This window comes from Struthio camelus, chromosome 3, assembly GCF_040807025.1.
Source record: "Struthio camelus isolate bStrCam1 chromosome 3, bStrCam1.hap1, whole genome shotgun sequence".
NCBI classification, from domain to species: Eukaryota; Metazoa; Chordata; class Aves; order Struthioniformes; family Struthionidae; genus Struthio; species Struthio camelus.
The window spans coordinates 31,153,132-31,170,508 of record NC_090944.1 but is presented as its reverse complement, the minus strand read 5'-3'; the positions used below and the strand labels follow the sequence as shown (position 1 = coordinate 31,170,508).

At 38.3% G+C, this 17,377-nt stretch overlaps 1 protein-coding gene across 17 annotated transcripts in view; it reads right to left on the bottom strand.

Moving 5' to 3' along the window:
- Nucleotides 1-251: 251 nt before the first annotated feature.
- The window catches only part of DLGAP2 (DLG associated protein 2), a 465,625-nt gene continuing 448,499 nt past the window's right edge, over nucleotides 252-17,377 (bottom strand). For all 17 annotated transcript variants that reach the window (XM_068937311.1, XM_068937314.1, XM_068937312.1 and 14 more), the window contains 3 exons: nucleotides 11,020-11,111; nucleotides 6,719-6,871; nucleotides 252-4,376 (listed from right to left, as the gene is read on the bottom strand). In XM_068937311.1, the coding sequence (XP_068793412.1) occupies nucleotides 4,158-4,376; nucleotides 6,719-6,871; nucleotides 11,020-11,111 (464 nt within the window). In that variant the 3' untranslated portion in view covers nucleotides 252-4,157. The remainder of the gene's footprint in view (nucleotides 4,377-6,718; nucleotides 6,872-11,019; nucleotides 11,112-17,377) is intronic.

Genomic DNA, 17,377 nt, shown 5'->3' with positions numbered 1-17,377 from the left:
GCACGCGGGGGTGACGCCGCCTCGCATTTAAGCCCTCAGTTTAATACTCAGGCCCCTGCTGTACCAGGTTTCATAGCTTTTCGGCACGCGCCACCTGCCAGCTGGAGCCAGCAGACCAAATTCAGCCCCGAATTCGCAGGCAGGAACCAGCACTCGACGGGTCAGACTGCGGCGCCGGCGCCGCGGGGCCGACGAGCAGGTGGAAGCAGCCGGCCGCGGTGCTGCGGGGCTCCGGCGGGCGCCGGCGGCGGACGAGGCGGGGACGGGGGCCCCGCGTGCCGGCCACGCAGCAGCAGCCGGAGCGGGAGGCGAGAGCCCGCGGAGGAGCACCGCTGGCGGCAGCGCCCCGGAGGTCTCGGGTCCCTTACGGCACGGGATCACTTAGTCGTAAATCCTTTCCCTTTTGAAACCGCCGAATGAGTCCCTCCCTTTCGAGGAGAAGCAGTGCTAAGGAAGTGAAAACTAGAGTAGTAATTTACTGATACAGCAGGAGACAGGCTTATTTTAAAACAAATAATTTCCATTGCATGAAATGTTTTATATATATGCAATCCACACACCTTCCTATGCACGCTTTAATTCCGTCCTAGCTCGTCTCAGATCTAACAAGTGACAAGGTTTAAGCATGAACCAAAACGTGATTTTTTGGTATTAAACTATACAACAATATTGGTCTCTACACCCTGCCAAAGGCCATTCTGATCAGGTCAACAAGAAATAATAAAATGCTTCATAATACACATCTCCAATTTACAATGAATTTCAAACCTAAAAAAAAAAAATACAAAGCAAAAACAAGTATGGCAAATATCAAAGATTTTACCAGTTGGGTCTTTTTCTTTATTGAAATTTTCATAATTCAGTTTACTATACTTGTGTTTTACAGGCAATGAAGAAATGAACAGAGGCTTTCTATAATTTTCATCCTTTAAAATAAATTTTAGTCCAATTAGTATTCAATTAAGTAATAGAATATTCTCTTATATCCAACTGTTCTGTGTAGATGTCCAGCATGAAGTCTCTAAATAAAAAGTACTTCACTTTCTGTCTTTATGTTTATTCGTACTCCTTCTGCATCGGTTCTGTAACTGAATATTATTTTTATGGTGTGGAATCAGATTACAATTGATCTGTTCACGTTTATTAAGATACCACATGCTGTGTTTCTTATGTCAACGAACTGAAGTGATTTGACTTTGATTTATTTGCAACACAAGTATGATAAACATAATGCTGTTTTTCTAAACTAACCAGATGTACAATAAGCAGATAGAAATGACTTATTTGCCATTAATGATAGAATGTTACCTGTACAAAAATTTAATATATTGCACTTCAAAATGTGACATGCACAGATAACATATTATCAGATTTTTCAGTAGGCATCTAATTTACTTTTGATTCTTCTTTTTTTTTGAACAAAGATGGAACAAACAGGAATCACACCTATCCAAAAACTTATACCGAACATTTTCGAACTTTGGCATGGGAAATGTAAAATACAGAATTGGCATCATTCATGCAGGCCTCCTTTAGCCTGAGAACATTCAAAGAATTGTAAAATATCAAAAATTATCAAAATATAATGCTAAAACTAAAGATTTTTATGGACTGCTCCAAGTCAGCATTATAACGTAAACTGGGATCTAAGCTTATCAGCTATAATCTATTTCTCTTTACAGTTTGTTTTTACAGAGTCTGAATACTGGCAGGATCAAATACAACTTGTCTTAATCACATGACCTGTCACTGCAGGTTGAGGTTTTCATGTGAGTAAGTCAAGTGTGATTTCTCCTAGAAGTATACAGGGAAATTAGATAAAATGTATCAGCTGCCATAAATAAATAAATAAATAAATAAATGTTTTTGTGTGTGTGTGTGTGTGTGTGTGTGTGTGTGTGTCTATTTTACATTTCCGAAATCGAGGAAAGACACTGGCTTTAGTTTTATGTGGATATTTCTAATTAGCAGCTTCACTTTAAATAAGATACCACTTTTCAAGACTAAAGATGCCAATGTCTGGAAATACATATGTATTTAAAATACTACAACAAATATAGCAAGTAGCATCAATATTGTACGCTACTCAGGATTCAGCTCTTTCCATAATAGAAAATGCCTTGAAAACACCCGGGTTGGGAAATATAATGTTTTCATTTATAGAAGAATATTTCAGGGATTTTTTTCTCTCTCTCCTTTTTTTTTTTTTTTTTTTGCATTTTTGAAGGATATACATTCGTCTTGGTTTTTGCTTCCAAATACAGTTTAAGGCTATTTGGTAAAGTATATACCAGATATCAGGCTCAATTTACAGGGTTTTCTCCTCATAGAAACTTCTCAAAACTTCATCTCTAAAGATTCATATCTTGAAGCCAAACATGCTTTGTCAGCTATGCTCCAAAGACAGAACTCATGCTTAACATTACGCACTGTAGAAAAAAGAGAACGAAAAGGAAAAAAACCCTCAGATTTGAAGCAATGTCAGGTCTGCATAACCTATGATACTTCACGTTTTCACTCATCTGTCAGGCTGCAGGGTGCGTGGGACAGATTTAAAGTGCTCATCAGGTGAAGAACCAAAGTGCTAGAGTATAATTAAATAGCTGTTCTGCCTATGGCTAAGTACATTGCATTTGTTAAAGCAGGTAAACAGGAAATGCATTAGTTGGGACTGTCTGTCTCACCGTGTTGACATGGTTTTGACCTAAAGTAGTATTCAGAACCTTGGACTCGGGGTCTGTGAGTTATTTATCTTATTGCGTCTTCACCTGAAGACTTCTAAGTGCAGGGATGCTCAGTTGCCTCTGGAAGGTAGGTGAAGTGGAATAATTCTATCTTAATTTATTTTAAATTAAAGCCTCTTGACTGTGGTAATTACCACTTTTCTCTTCTGATAATGAGAGGCTTGAAAACACATTATTTTCCTTATATTCCATGTCTGGAAATCACTTATCTCTTGAGTCACGTTTTTTACGTCTGAAGCAAGCAAGAAGCTTATTCTTGCTATAACTGATACTGCATAGAAAAATAGTTCTAAAAAAAATACAACTGTAAACCACAGTTCACCTTTACCTTAACATAACCATTTAAACTTAGATATACTTACCACTCACATTCATATTTCTTAAACTGGTTACAACATCACAACTGGCATTTTAAACAAGCAAGATTTTTTTTCTCAAGGATACCCTGGAAACTCAACTGATATAACATTTTGAAGAGTTTGAAATATTACATGTAGCGCAGCTCTTGAAATAAAAGAGAGAAGGTTTATAAAATAAATGTTAACACATAAAAGAACTGTTAAAAATGCAATGAGTGTTCCAAAGGAGTAAGTATAACTTTTTCTTTACACATCTTGCTACAGAAGATCTAACTTTTTAAGGCTTCCATTTTCCTTTCACCCATCACTCAAGTCCTCTTGCATTATAATTTTGCTTAGGTTTCAGAATGTCGTTATACTGCTAGCAGCAAACGTTTCTCACTGGGCATTCCCAACATCACCAGACTTGTATGCTTCTTGATTTCTGATGAACTTTGGAGTTTTAGTGGCTGGATATCCCTGTTCGTCTCCAGAAACTTGACAAGACATGAGAGGCCGAATGTTATTTTGCAGTAACAAAGATGAGTAGAGTGGCAGAGCACATGGGCAAATATTTTAGCTAGGTTCAAGGAAAAGAAACTGGAGGTCAGAGAGATAAATGGGTTCTTTCTTTCCTGCTCTTTACATTTGTAGCACCTTCTACTTGGATTAGCTAATGCCTCTAGTGAATGGTGAGATGCACCCATTTATAGTTTGTTATTCTTATCCCTAATTATCACACATTTTATAAAAATATAAATAACAAAAAAGTAAGCTGGGTTCCATCTCAAGAGGTGTTTCTTGTTGTCCTCTGAGAATATATTGGATAAGTCAGGTCTCAACAAGCCCTATCCATTGTAGCTGATCGTAAGTCAGACAATAAATACAAAAGAAGTTGTTCTTGCAATGAGCTCAGCAAATTCTGAGGAAATCAAAAGCATTCCACTGTGCTTATGGCACAAAGAACACAACAGCAAGGGCATATTTAGTGGAGAGAATGAGACAAAAATTACCAGGTAAGTGACAAACTGTACAAGCATTTTGTTTAAAAAAGAAACTCTGCAGCATTCTGTCTTTAAAGCCGGGTTTGAGCCTCTGGGATATAGATCTCAATGCTGTCTGCACGCTCTGTGGCTGAATTCTGCCGGAAAGAGGCTGCCCTCTTAGCAGCCATCAGCCGTCTTCTAGCTTCTTGTCGCTGTCTGTCGGGTAGGTCCAGAGATTTTTCTCTTGTGATAGGGAATTTTCCTTTTGGGGGCTTCTTTGGTACAGGAGGAGGAACCTTTCTTTCTTCCTGCAACAGAGCATTGAAATTGAAAGGTGAATTGCATGTGGAAAGTACCATCTGCAGAATGTGCATATTAAGGACGTGAAAAACACTAGTTGCATACGTCAGGCATGCTCAATTTGCGCTCCAAAATCCTCTGATTAATGGATTACATGACTCACTATCCGTTCTAGGGACACTGATGAAAACCTGTTATTTCAGCAGTCATTACAAATTCAGTTGGACTATATTTCTGCAGTCCCATGCTTTACAGCACATGCATTCTGTGTACCTCACTTTCACATGAATCCATTTAATTTTAGCTGACACTTTATCACATTCATTATGAACAGAAACGCAGACTGGCTTGCCAATAAGAACTCAGTGCATCTGTGTGGTCTGATCAAGTGAAAAGACTGTCTAAGATTAGCAGGACAGGATTTTTAATTAAATTAATCATACTGAATTTAGCCTCAGCTGGATATGAGATAGCAGCTGTGTATACTTGTCTATTAGTTTAGCCTCCTCTCTGAATTGCTAAATGGAAACATGCAAACACCAACCAGAGAGAGGAGAAAAGAGGGCTAATCATTCTACTTGCTAACCTGGACTATTTTTAAGAAAATCATATTGAAGAATGATCAGACTATATGGTGAGAGTCAGTATATTTTGGTACCAAGCAAGCTGCATAGGACTTCCGCAAGTTTTAAATCGAGAACTGTTCTGAAGTATGAAATTGGTATTTTCCTCCATTTAGCGATAGTGAAATATCATATAAGGACCCTAAGAAGATTTATAGGATCACAGAATTATGTAACAATTTAGGTTGGAAGGGACCTCCGGAGGTGATTGGATACAGCCCCCTTCCCCCCCATGCAAAGCAGGGCTCACTTGAAATTAGATCCAAATTTGAAGTTAAAACAGGTTGTTTGAAGTCAAACTTAATACTTGACTGAGTATCTCAGTCAAGATGAGATGGAGCTTCTGCAACTTCACATGTATAGCATGGGTGCTATCCCATACCGTTCTGCCCATGTACTTCTTAAAGTGACAGTAATAGCCAGAGTTACGGGGTGCTAATTGTGGAGAATACAGTTAATCTGACCCACTACAGGTTATAAACGATAAAAAATAAAACTGAACGGCCTATGGCTTGCAGAATTTTTATTGTTTGGGTTTTTTTTTGAAAGTAATTCTTAATCTACTAGCAAAATACTTTAGACAAGACTAGATGAGAAAGTTATATGACAACATAGTTCTACCTCTCAACTCAATGGCAACAGTGCAGCAGTCTAAAATGAGACACATTTGCTGTTCTCCATGAGAGTCAGCTCTTCCAGATATTATTTTCTATTTGCTATGTTCAGCCAAGAACATAAGGGTTCTGTTCCCTTTGTCCCATACCTCCCCCTCCTTTTTTCTACTTGTCTTTCTTTCCCTCTTGGGAACATCACTGTTCCTGTCATTATAATAATTTCTTACTTCCAGTTGTTACCAGTCAGCAAGAGTTGCAAACTCACCATCCACCAACCAGTTGGCTGAAAATTAAAATCCAAGAGGAGCATGAAGGGATGAAAGAGTTGTCAAGATGCCTCCTAATTCCTCCCAAACCAGACAAGAATTCACCTGAGGCCAACGGTACTGACTCAAAGCAAATGCTATCTTCATTTTACTGATAGAATAATTGGCAAGGACAGTGGGATAGTTAAGGAGAGGGATGAAGCTCTAGGAAGGGGAAAGGCAGCTACAGAATTACACTGCTTTTGTGGACAATTTGCCACCTATGTTGCAAGTGTCACGGCCAGGGTGTCTCCTGGGCTGTGGAGCTGCAGTGCAGAGATGCAGGCAGGGTGCCAGTCAGAAGTACTCCTTGTCCCACAAACTTTCCCAGGCCAAGCTCTACCCAATGTTTTGTTACATGTTTTTATCTTGCTCTTGTTCTAGTATCAGTTATATCTTGCAGGCAGGATTAAAGACTTCATGCCCAGGTTTGAGCTGCCCCAAATGTGGCAGCAGGCGGGGGCTGACCTTAGCTGAATTCTCAGGCTATTGTCCTCAATCTGAATTAATCAGAACATATTTCAGTTGCAGCCCTTATAATTCAAATCCAAATAATTTGAATAAAAGTGGTCAAGGAGCACATTGACAGGACTTAGCAAAATCCATTTCACTTGTTACATAGTTCAACTCAACCATGTGAAAAAAATGAATAAATAAACCTTTACATCTGATGAAGGATTGTGTATTGCCAGTTAGATACTTTTGATCTTTGGGTTGGAAGCCTATCATGTTTTACCATTGGATTTAACACAAGGAGACCACAAAACTACAAATGGAAAGCAAATGCTATTGTCCATGGTCTGCTTACCTTCCTTTCAGGTGATTCTATTATTTTCCATTCATTGAGTTTCAACTGGTGCAGTTCATCGAACTTCATGCTGACGTCTTCAATTGAGAGCTGCAATAAGTCCCAGAATCCTGCTAGGTCCTGGGAAGTTGGTCTTGGCATAGCACTCGGGTCCTGTCACATATACAAAGGAGAAAATATGAATAGACCAAGAGACTTTAAACAATGTGCTTTGAGGCAGGAAAGGAATCGCAACAGATTATATTGCTAGAGTGCTGTACCAAGCTAAGGCTTACATGCATTTTACAGCTGGGATCTGTGACTGGAAAGTCATGCCTCCTACACAGCCCAAATATAAATGAGTTAGATGTCACATGCTAGCCTTTCTGAATCCTTGCAGCATGGGAAGTTCCTTAACACCATATGCTAGGCTGACCTGCATTTCTAAAATGTAGCAAGCTGGCAGCCTGTGTCTGCTGATTATTATGGAGAAGGGAAATGTGCTTTGTATTCTAGCCAGCCTAAAGTCTTTCTGGTTAAAAATTACATACAGGACAGCTGAGTAGACGATGAAATAATACAGCAAAGTACTTGCCAGTTTAGGCCGAATTCAGTGTTTATATTGTCTTGGGTTTTCAAATTTGTGTGTAAGGCAAACAGTTTTAATTATAGAATGAAAATGTGCAAAAGACTTAACGGAGCAAATATGAATGTAGCCATTTAGGAAAACTACTCTTCATTTGACTGTTAACCTGATATTGGCACAAGATAAAAATTACATCAGGAAAGTATTCTATAGACTTTCAACCCTTTATTTTATAGACATTAGTTCTAGTTCCAGAATATAGATTTGTCACTTTAATAAAAATATCCCATCTGTGAAGATGATGGGAAAATTTCTTTCCCTCTAGGGCAGGAATAAATAGTTAAGATGGTCTACGCAATGGACCTGGGAGAGATGGAGCTGAACTCACTTAGGCCAACAAGATCTCTCTCTGCCTGGGCAACAGCTGTCATGATTAGTTTATTATATAACAAAAGAACAACGAAGTTACTGTGCCCCATATTTTAGGAACTTCTGGGACAAAGGGTTTTGTGTGAACCCTAATCCCACATAAACCTGGGAGAGAGGCAAATCAGTATTTCTACTGAATTCCTCCCCTGAATTCCAGATTCCTAGTGGTCTTACACGAGGAATTGGTACTTAACAACAGAACTTGGGTTTGCAAATGCTGCTGTGGGAGGTGAGTGCCTGAACTTAGGCATGACAACATCCAGTGTTGCCATGTAGATCCCAATTTACTCCAAAACCATTTACAATCTATGTCAGCGGTATTAGTCACCCTACAAAGGTCAGTATCCGGGACTTCAAGAATTGACTCCCTCTTTGAAATTTGTCAGCAGAGTCCCACAGCAATGTGTCTTGTATTGCAATCTGTTCTCTCCAGCCTGCTATCATCAGTCCCCCTCTCCAGTTTCCTCTAAAGAGCGATAAAATGATGCCACTCATTGAGATGCCATTCCCTTCTGAAACAAGGGTTATTCCTCTTCTGTACCTTTGCACACCCTGCTCTGCTCACCCCTGTTTCAGGATTGCACAGCTCCAGCACGGCTGCTGCGTGAGGCCTGTGCCTTACGTTATCTGGACACAAGAGGGCTGCCTCCTGCTGCTATCACTTGGGTATTGATAGCCCACAGTCACACTGCTTAAACATTAGCAAAAATGATTACTATTAAAGTTAGCTAAATTTTGAAAAGATTGGCTTAAATCAGGTTCTTTTCACAATCTGCTCATTTATTTGTACCTTATTTTGAATTCAGCTTTGTAGCCCTCTTTCTGCATGAAGCCTAAAGCAAAATCAGAAAGTACCTAGCTGACACTCACGTCGCTCTCTTTTTGCCTACAACCATGACATATTGAGTGATGATCTCACACGAGCTGAGCAGGATCTGTGCTGACTAGAGTATGGAGGAGGACACTTCAAAGCAAAAGCCGAGTTTTACAAGAGGTGATGTGAATAATTCAGGAGGGAGTAGTTATTAACCAGTGATGTTTTTTTTCTAGCAGTTAGTGGGAGCACTGTACTCTAGGAGATACCAGACCAGATTCTCAGAAAAATTTCTTTGAAGCCAACAGTATTCTGAATTTACCATGACTAAGAGTCTTCTATAAGAGATATAAACCGAGAGCATAATCAAACGTGCTCCTTAAAGTTCCCATAACCCTTTGCAAAAGTCTATGGGTGATCGGTGAATTCCCTGGCTAAATTTCAGTTTTGAGTAACTATATCCGTCTTCCTGAACCCTTACTGCATTTTGAATTGGCTGAAGGAGATACCATTATTTCCTGCCCTACATTTATGTTTATTCTTGCTGAATACTGTTAGAGAACTGCTGCATTGCACCCCTATGCATGTTAGAAACTTTCCAGTAGGGGAAAGCAGTGACTGGCTGATAGCTGGCCAAGTTCCCATCGAGTACAGAGACGTTGCGGCAGGAGCATATGGATTGCCTGCTGTAGATATGTGTTTAGTGAATATTTAGCAACAAACCCTGTCGTTAAGCATAAGAAGAAAAGCCATGGAACACGAATGAGCTAAAAGCCCTGTTTTGTAGTTGCTGCTTTCCGTAGATTCTGTCGCTGTTTTAACATTAATGAGACTGAAGAAAATTCGGAGCCTAAATTGTAAGAATGGGATAAAGCTGCTGTTATGGAGTTCAAAGGTTTATTACACAAATAAGGATGAGAGGAATAAAATCTTGTCAGTTCTTTGGTTATCTTGCCTGCAAAGCTGTGGATTTCTCCCTTGTGTTCCCATTGCTTTTGCAGTAATGAATTGTTCCAAACAGCCGATGGCCGTGCTGAGCAGGAGCTGCTCTTGTTATTACAGTAAAGCTCTCAAACACAAGTGCTGGACCCACTTGAAGGTAAATGAAGTGGAACAGAGGCTAGGCTCTCCAAATCTCAGTTTGCATAGCTTAATCAATCAGCTAATGGAGGGCACTTTGAAATTTGCAGTGACTTGTACACATTAATGAAGATTTCCTTCTTTCACCACCAAACAAACAAATGATAGTACACGTGACATGTTTGATGCTACAGACGTGGTCATCTCTTGCTTTCCTTACTATGTGTATTTCTTCAGTCATTCTGTCATGATTATAAAAATTCTTGTTTTGACAATCTTTGAAGTAGATAATTGGATTCTTTCCTAATGAGGACCATATATCTGATCATTTCCTGTCAGAAGGCAGGACATTTTTGGCATGGCTTTCCCAGTAATATTCGATTACAATTTCAGGAGTTATAGATGCTTAACTTTACAGATGAAATGTAACAAACTTGTTCTCTACAAAATGAATGTTTTGCTCTAAAAAGATATGCGGCAAATACTAACAACTAAAGAAATTTATCTAACCAGACATACAGGTCATGTCTGCTGTTACATGTGCATCAGAATTCAGCATTTTTAATATATGAGGTGTAGAGACAGTAAAAAGATGAAAGTTATGCTTCATCTTCAGGTTAGCCAAAGAAAGTAGAATGCAGTAGAAAGTAGAATGCTACGTTCTACCACCAGCCTGAGTGAGAATTACTTTCTTCTATTGATTAGTAACATCTTGCCACAATTTTCCTGTCACTGAGGGCTGCTGTCATTTTAATGAAGATAACATTTAGAATTGAATTAGTCTCTAACGAACTTCCAGAACAATAGCAGTAACTCTTAGAAATATTATACTGCATCTGTTTCTTTAGCCCTAGGATGTCTTATATATAATTGGCAATACAAATTATGAAATCCAATTTTATGAACTCTACGTATATTCCTATTTTCAAGATCAGTCCTATTTTCAGGTAGATAGAAAACATGATCATGTATCATGCTGTTCTCCACTTACTGTAATTTGAGAAATTGCTTCAGTCTTACCAGAACAATAGTTGCTATTCTAGATTGTTACAAAAATAAGCCATAATATTATGTCTCAGAAAGCTGCCATTTGTTCTCTTATATTTTTAATTTAATCAAGACAGCAAAAATGAAAAGACAAAACCCACCTAAACTGAAATTACAAGTCTGCTTTGATAAAAACTGTACTTATACCACACTGAAAGATTAAATTAAAAAAAAAGAGCAGTAAGACAAGTGTGGGATGTGAAAATGACATTTCAGAATGCTACTGTTTGGGTGCATTACACTTTTGTTGTTAGTGTTGACTTTCAAGTAAAATGTTAATTTCTAAAATTTAAGGTTATTTTTTGTGGAATACTTAGGTATAAATGGCCTTCAACTCTTCAAGAATGGCCAGACACGGTGACTTACCAGATTTTGCTGACAAAGCCAATAAAATTGCTGGAATTTCTGAGACATGAGGAGCTGAGCACTTCCAACAGCACTTCGGATCTTACCTAGGACTGAGCACACAGACAGGTTATTACTACCATGTATAAATGCAAAATGCCAGCTGAAGAAAACATGTAGCTGAATCTACAGCTTAGTTTATAAGAGAAATAAATATTCATTTATGCTTTTTGAGATCAAATATATAAAACAATTTTAAGGAAAATAGAGATATAGGAATGCTCTGTGGCACCTTATCCTTTGGCAATAGTAAGTGATTTATTAACAACTCAGAACAGTATCTCTGCTTAAGAAATTAAGAATATTCAAGGGCATATATGCAGCTAGCTGAAGCTGTTTATACATATATTTTTGTATATTAATTATTATTAATATATTATTTTTATACATACATTTATGCATATATTTTTGAACACAATCTTAATGTCTAAATTAAATGGCTAAAAAAAAAGCTTAGTGAAAAGCACTATCATTCGGAATGTTTTCCTAGCAAATGCATTAATCCTGATCTGACAAAGAACTTAACTGCAAACAATTCAGTAGGTCTACTGACATCAAAAACTAGTGAGTTATCACCCAACTTCATAGTCCACTAATTTTCCTAGACTTATCTCCTAAGCACCATGAGGCATAGCTAACAAAGATAACTTTACTCCACAGGTGCCATACAGGAACATCACTTATCATGTTCCTGTAAGATTATCATTTTATTTTTCAGATGGTATCATAAACCTATTTATACAGAAATTCTCTTTACATAAAGTCCTAAATTACCATTGTCATAATATTCTTTTAAGATCAACATTAATACTTTATTTATCTGAATCCATAAAGATTTTTTGTATACATTACAGATGCACAACAAAAGAAAAAAAAAAGGAAATTGGACCCAGCTCAAAGCTGTTGAAACACTCTTGCCCTGAGAACCAGGTAGGCCCTTCAAGGTAGAATCCTGTTCCCTCTGAAGTCAAAGGGAGCTTTAAATGTACCTTGGATCAAATCTTCTGGTTCTGCAATCACAAATGACTTCACTCAGTTGTGTGGATGATCCCTGGATGAATTCTCTTTATCCTATCTGTACTGGGATTAAGGTTAATATGTTAAACTATAGCATACAGTACTCCTGCCATAATGATGAGCTCCTCAGAGGTTTCATGTCTTCGAGACATGTCTTGGCACCCTCACTGGGAGCTGCAGGTCATCTACTCTGGAAAATGCATAAAGACCTCAGCACAGTAGCAGCAGCACAGCGAGACACAAGCATGTGCTCCACGACTTTGCTCAGTCATAATCAGCCAGCACGGTCTGTTGGGCTTTCCCCACTGTCATTGCACTTGCCATTTCCCAAGTGCATAAGCACTGGGGAAAGGGAGCAAATTCTTTCTACTTGACTGCTTCCCAGGGTCAGCAGTCTAAATAAAAACTTCTATTTGCTTGCTCTATAGGTAATGAAAAGAAATAGTCAGCTCACCCAAGGCAGGCAGTTTATTTTGGATGAGAGGAATTTCTTTCTGGAGATGCCTATTTCTTTCTATTGGCTAGAGAGCTTAAGAGGACTGGCTTAGCTCTAGAAAACTAACTCTTCCTAAACACATTTGCTGGGATAAATACCATACATTGGTAGGTAGCAATATATGTTCTTAGACCAAATTACACTTCCTTCCCTATGCAGAAAAAGCAGCATCTTAAAAAGCACTATAAGCTGGGGGTTCAGTGGAAGACTGAGTTTTTCCTGAGTATTCTCAGATCTTTAAATAATGTTCATGGGGAAGGCTGGAAGGAGATGCAGGTGTAGGGGTGGGACAGGAATTCTGACATCTCTCAAACTCAAACAGCTTCATCATTTGAGGAAACAAATTGATAATTCAAACAGGACCCAGAGGGTGGAATGAAGCTATAATATTACAGGAAAACTAAACTGCAACATGTGATACAGCAAACGTTAAACTCCAGCAAGGCTCAACATTTTGTTGTTTTTAGAATAAGAGGTGACTGGATGGCATGTGAAAAAATATTTTCATAGGAGGCATTATGCTTTAATTTTGCTTTATCTAGACCAGTGGGACCTCTGCCTAACCACAAGAAGCAGCAAGAGATAATTTGGAAGTTTTAGGCTTCAGTTCTGTGAAAACACATACTTGTCTAACTTTAAATACATGTGTAAATTTGTAAAGCTGTGGTTCTCAAACTCTATTGCATTTTCTGTTAGACAAACAGTTTATAGCTGCACCACAACACTAAATTAAACAGTAATATAAATAATTCATCAGTCCCTTGTGGTACCCATTTGTGAAAGGGTTAAGTGGCTCCGGGCTGCATGAATAATTCACTGCAGTTTTGTTTTTGTTTTGTCGGTCAAATGAAATAAAACATTTTAATTGGTTTGGGGTTTCTGATCACCAAAACCCTCACTTTCCTCCATGGAGTTTTTGGCATATGAAAAGCAACGTTTTGGGTGTTTGGAAACCAACAAACACACAGAAACCCGAACAAAAAGGAAATGTTTCATTTGGTATGAAAAAAAATTGCTTTAATTTTTTTTCAGCATTTTTTAACAAATGCAAAGACAAACAAACTGGGATTCTCCTTTCCCCTTGATGTTCTGTAGCTCAGGACATAAGACAAACTCCAGATATAGGGTCAGCATCCCTTCCTTGCCAGGATGAGAAATTTTGGTACAGTAGTTATCTCTGACATTTTCTTACTGAAGCTATTCCACATTATATTCTAGTATTTACGGGACAGGAAGAGTCCGGTATCTATCCAGAGATAGGCTGATGAACCATAGGCTAATGGTTACAGTGCTTGTCTGACAAGGAATACATTTTGGCTTTAGTTTCTTCCATCTAATTGTACAGCTCATACCTGAAATGCATAGTCTGAGAAAAGGACATCCTGCCTGACCCTATTACAGAACTGACATTTTCTAGTGAATCTCACACCCAACCCTCCTCAAATAAATATTTATTTGATCTTCATTATCCTTCACGTTAACAAGTACCCATGATTTAAAGCCCAGGCAGACCAGAAAGATTTAGGCAAGGCACTGGCAGCGCAGCATTTTGGTATGATACAGGTGCACTGAGGATGTTAGACACAGTGGTCCCGTGCTAATCAGGTGTGTCATCGAGTTGAGCGACATGCCAAAGATGCCTCACCAGAAATTACAGAAGCAACCTTGTGCTGGGCAACTCCTGCATCTCCTGAAGAAGCACAGAGTTTCCCCATCCCATATGAGCAGAAGACCTCCGGATCGAAAAGTACGCCTGTGATTACCCTCACAAACTTCATTGGAACTGCTTGCTGCTAGCCTGGATTGCTCAGGCCTTTATTCCATCCAAGTTTTGGAAATCCTGAAGGACAGACAAACTACAGCCTCTCAGGCTGTGTTTGACCATCTCCACGCTGAGGACTTTTTTCTTCTGTTCAGCTGGCATTTCTCTTGCTGCAAATTGTGCCTGTGACGTCTCATCCTTCCAGTGTGCACCTCAGAGAAGAGTCTGGCTCCACCTTGGTATTCACTCACCAGTCAGTGCAACACTGTAATTAGCTCCCCTATTAGCATCTTCTGCACCAGGCGAAATGAGCCTTGTTCCCTCAGCGCTAGTGCACATACGGCAAGCTTAAATAACTTGCAGAACTAGGAGCCGGTTGCCAGGAATATTAGGTACAAAGCAGCCTATAGCAGTTCTTAAAAATGGCTCTAATAGTAGTGAATACACATGTACAATTACAAGCCTACCATTTACTAAAGATCTCCCAACTCTATTTCCATTTCAATAAGTAAATCAGACTTAATAAAACATAGATGTTAGAATCTCTCATATTCATGCCACTCTGCTTTACTGTAATTAAATTAAAGTATTAAAACACTTCAATTCATAATCTTTAGCACACTATTAATAGACAACTAAAGCCTTGTTATTAATTTCATGCATTGGGGAATTATTCTGATGAGTGCAGATAGATTGATTATTTCCATGAAAGAATGATGAATGTTAGAGACTGGAGAGACTGAGATGTCTGGTAATGCCTAGAAGATTTTGCTTGTAAATAAATGAAGATAAAATCAACCAATTCTCATAAATATATGTAAATTCCATATGTGTCATCTACCCTCTCACCCCCCGATTAAGATTATGTTATCTTTCCTGGAAAGTCAGGAGTGACACAACCATAATTCTGCTCCCTGAAGCATATGAAACATTCAGTTTTTGTTGTGTGGTCCTGCATGGCTTCTACTTTGAAGATATACAAAACTTAGACCATGACTTCAGGATGTATTCTCTGGTCAGAGATTGTGCAAGTTCCTTGTAACAACATCCACAGTTAATGCAATGATGTCTCCCTTGCAATAAGCACATTATAAGATTTGAGATTATAGGTATATATGTTCTATTGCTTGAGAAGCACTAAAAATCATGAAACTGACTACGCCTTCACATCACAGAGACAGAGGGGGAAAAATCAGATCTATACTGAAGAAATCATGATCACAATATGATGCTGTTACTCTATTTTTGACAGGTTAAAAGCTTTGTTCAGTTGTGCCACTACTGTACCAGTGATGACAAACTGCTAAGAATCAATCTATATTCGATCATATTTGTTTCCCTGGCATTCATTACGGTTTATTTAACTGATAGGTCTGTATTAATGTTCATTCATCTTTAGCAATTTTTTTTTAATTTCATTTAATTCTAATTTTAAATTTTCATTTCATTTGATTATTTCATTTTTTCTATAATTGTAAACAAATTGTTCCATACACAATATAGAGAACATATGCCTGGAAAAAATCTTCAAGGTGACATCTCCTAACTCATACCAGGGTATGTAGAGCAGATACTTGTCTAATCTCTAAACCTCCTAATTTACTAATCTGCAGTCTGAAATGTGTGCCTTTTTCACAAAATATAAGCATAATAATAAATGTATAATATTTAGAGTGAGATGATATTTTTGGACAGCGCAGCTACCTAATAGCAGTGTTCTATAATGTAAGTATAAAATACATCTATTTTATAAGAAACTGTACAGCCATTGGAATGGTATTGCTCAGACTATAAAATATACTTATTAATATGTCAATATACATCATACATATATTGTACATACCAAAGATGTGATTTAGAAAAGAGAGAATTTCCTTTAATAGAAGCCAATAAGGACTTTTATAAGGCAGGATTTTATAAGGCATGGCACGATTTATAAAATGAATGAAGCACACTAGAGAGTCCTGATTGTACACCAAAACTTTTGTTTAACTCCATATCAATTTTAAGATTTCAAACCTGCAACTTTCAAGCTACTGAGATACTTCCAAATGACAGATTTCCACAGCACTGATCTTAGGATCTGTGATCACAACAGTAGGGCAATGGGATCCAAGTGAGATTCAAATGCGAACCAACTGAGACTCTATGTAGATTGACTTTTTACTTAAACGGAGCTGGGTGAAAAAGGAGAAAAGCTGAGCAGAACAATTCAAATGCTAAGAGGGATTCTTAGATTCCACATTATGAGACTGTCTCTGATTGACTTTAAAAACTGTTTCAAGGAAATTAAGACATTCTCTAGTCATTTACAACACTCCAGATGTAAATTGCAACAGTTCCTGAAGGACAGTTGTGAAAAACATTAGGAAATTATGTAAGTGATAGAATAACCTGCATTTGGTAAACCACCAAGACAGCTTTTATGGATGATAAGTTGATGAATATGCTAAAATAAATCAGTTGTGAGATTTTTTTTTTTTTTCCCTTCCCCCCCAAAGTATGGTGATTTAACTCTATCTTTTCTGTTACTGTTTGTATGTGTCATTAAATCCCTTGCAGCACACTGGAAATATTAGCCAAAGGTTTAGCAAGGAAAAGCCAGGCATCCATGAAATGAAGCGGGAAGGGGAGAAAAGGGTGATATTTTGTGCCCTCTCTGTCTCTAACACCTTTTCTACACTACAGATCACTTTACCTCAATAGATGCAGCTATGCCAGCAGAGCTCCTATAACAAAGATACAGAAGATGCCTGCAAAACAACCCTTTTGCTTGTAGGGTTCATACTTTGTTAGACTCTGTTCTAACAAAGGGAATTTTTTTGCAAGCCTCAATGTATATCTACCATTAGATTTTGACATGAGAGTAAAGTCTATTTTTTGTTTGACTTGTGTACTGAAATGCTTCTTGAAAAAACATACGGCATTCAGGAGCCCACAACGTCCTCAGCTCCTCCTGCTTCTCTCTGACAAATCTACAAGCTCTGGGTAGTGACTGATGCCCGCAGGCCCAGTCCCCTTCTGGGCTGGCCTGCTCACCTCCT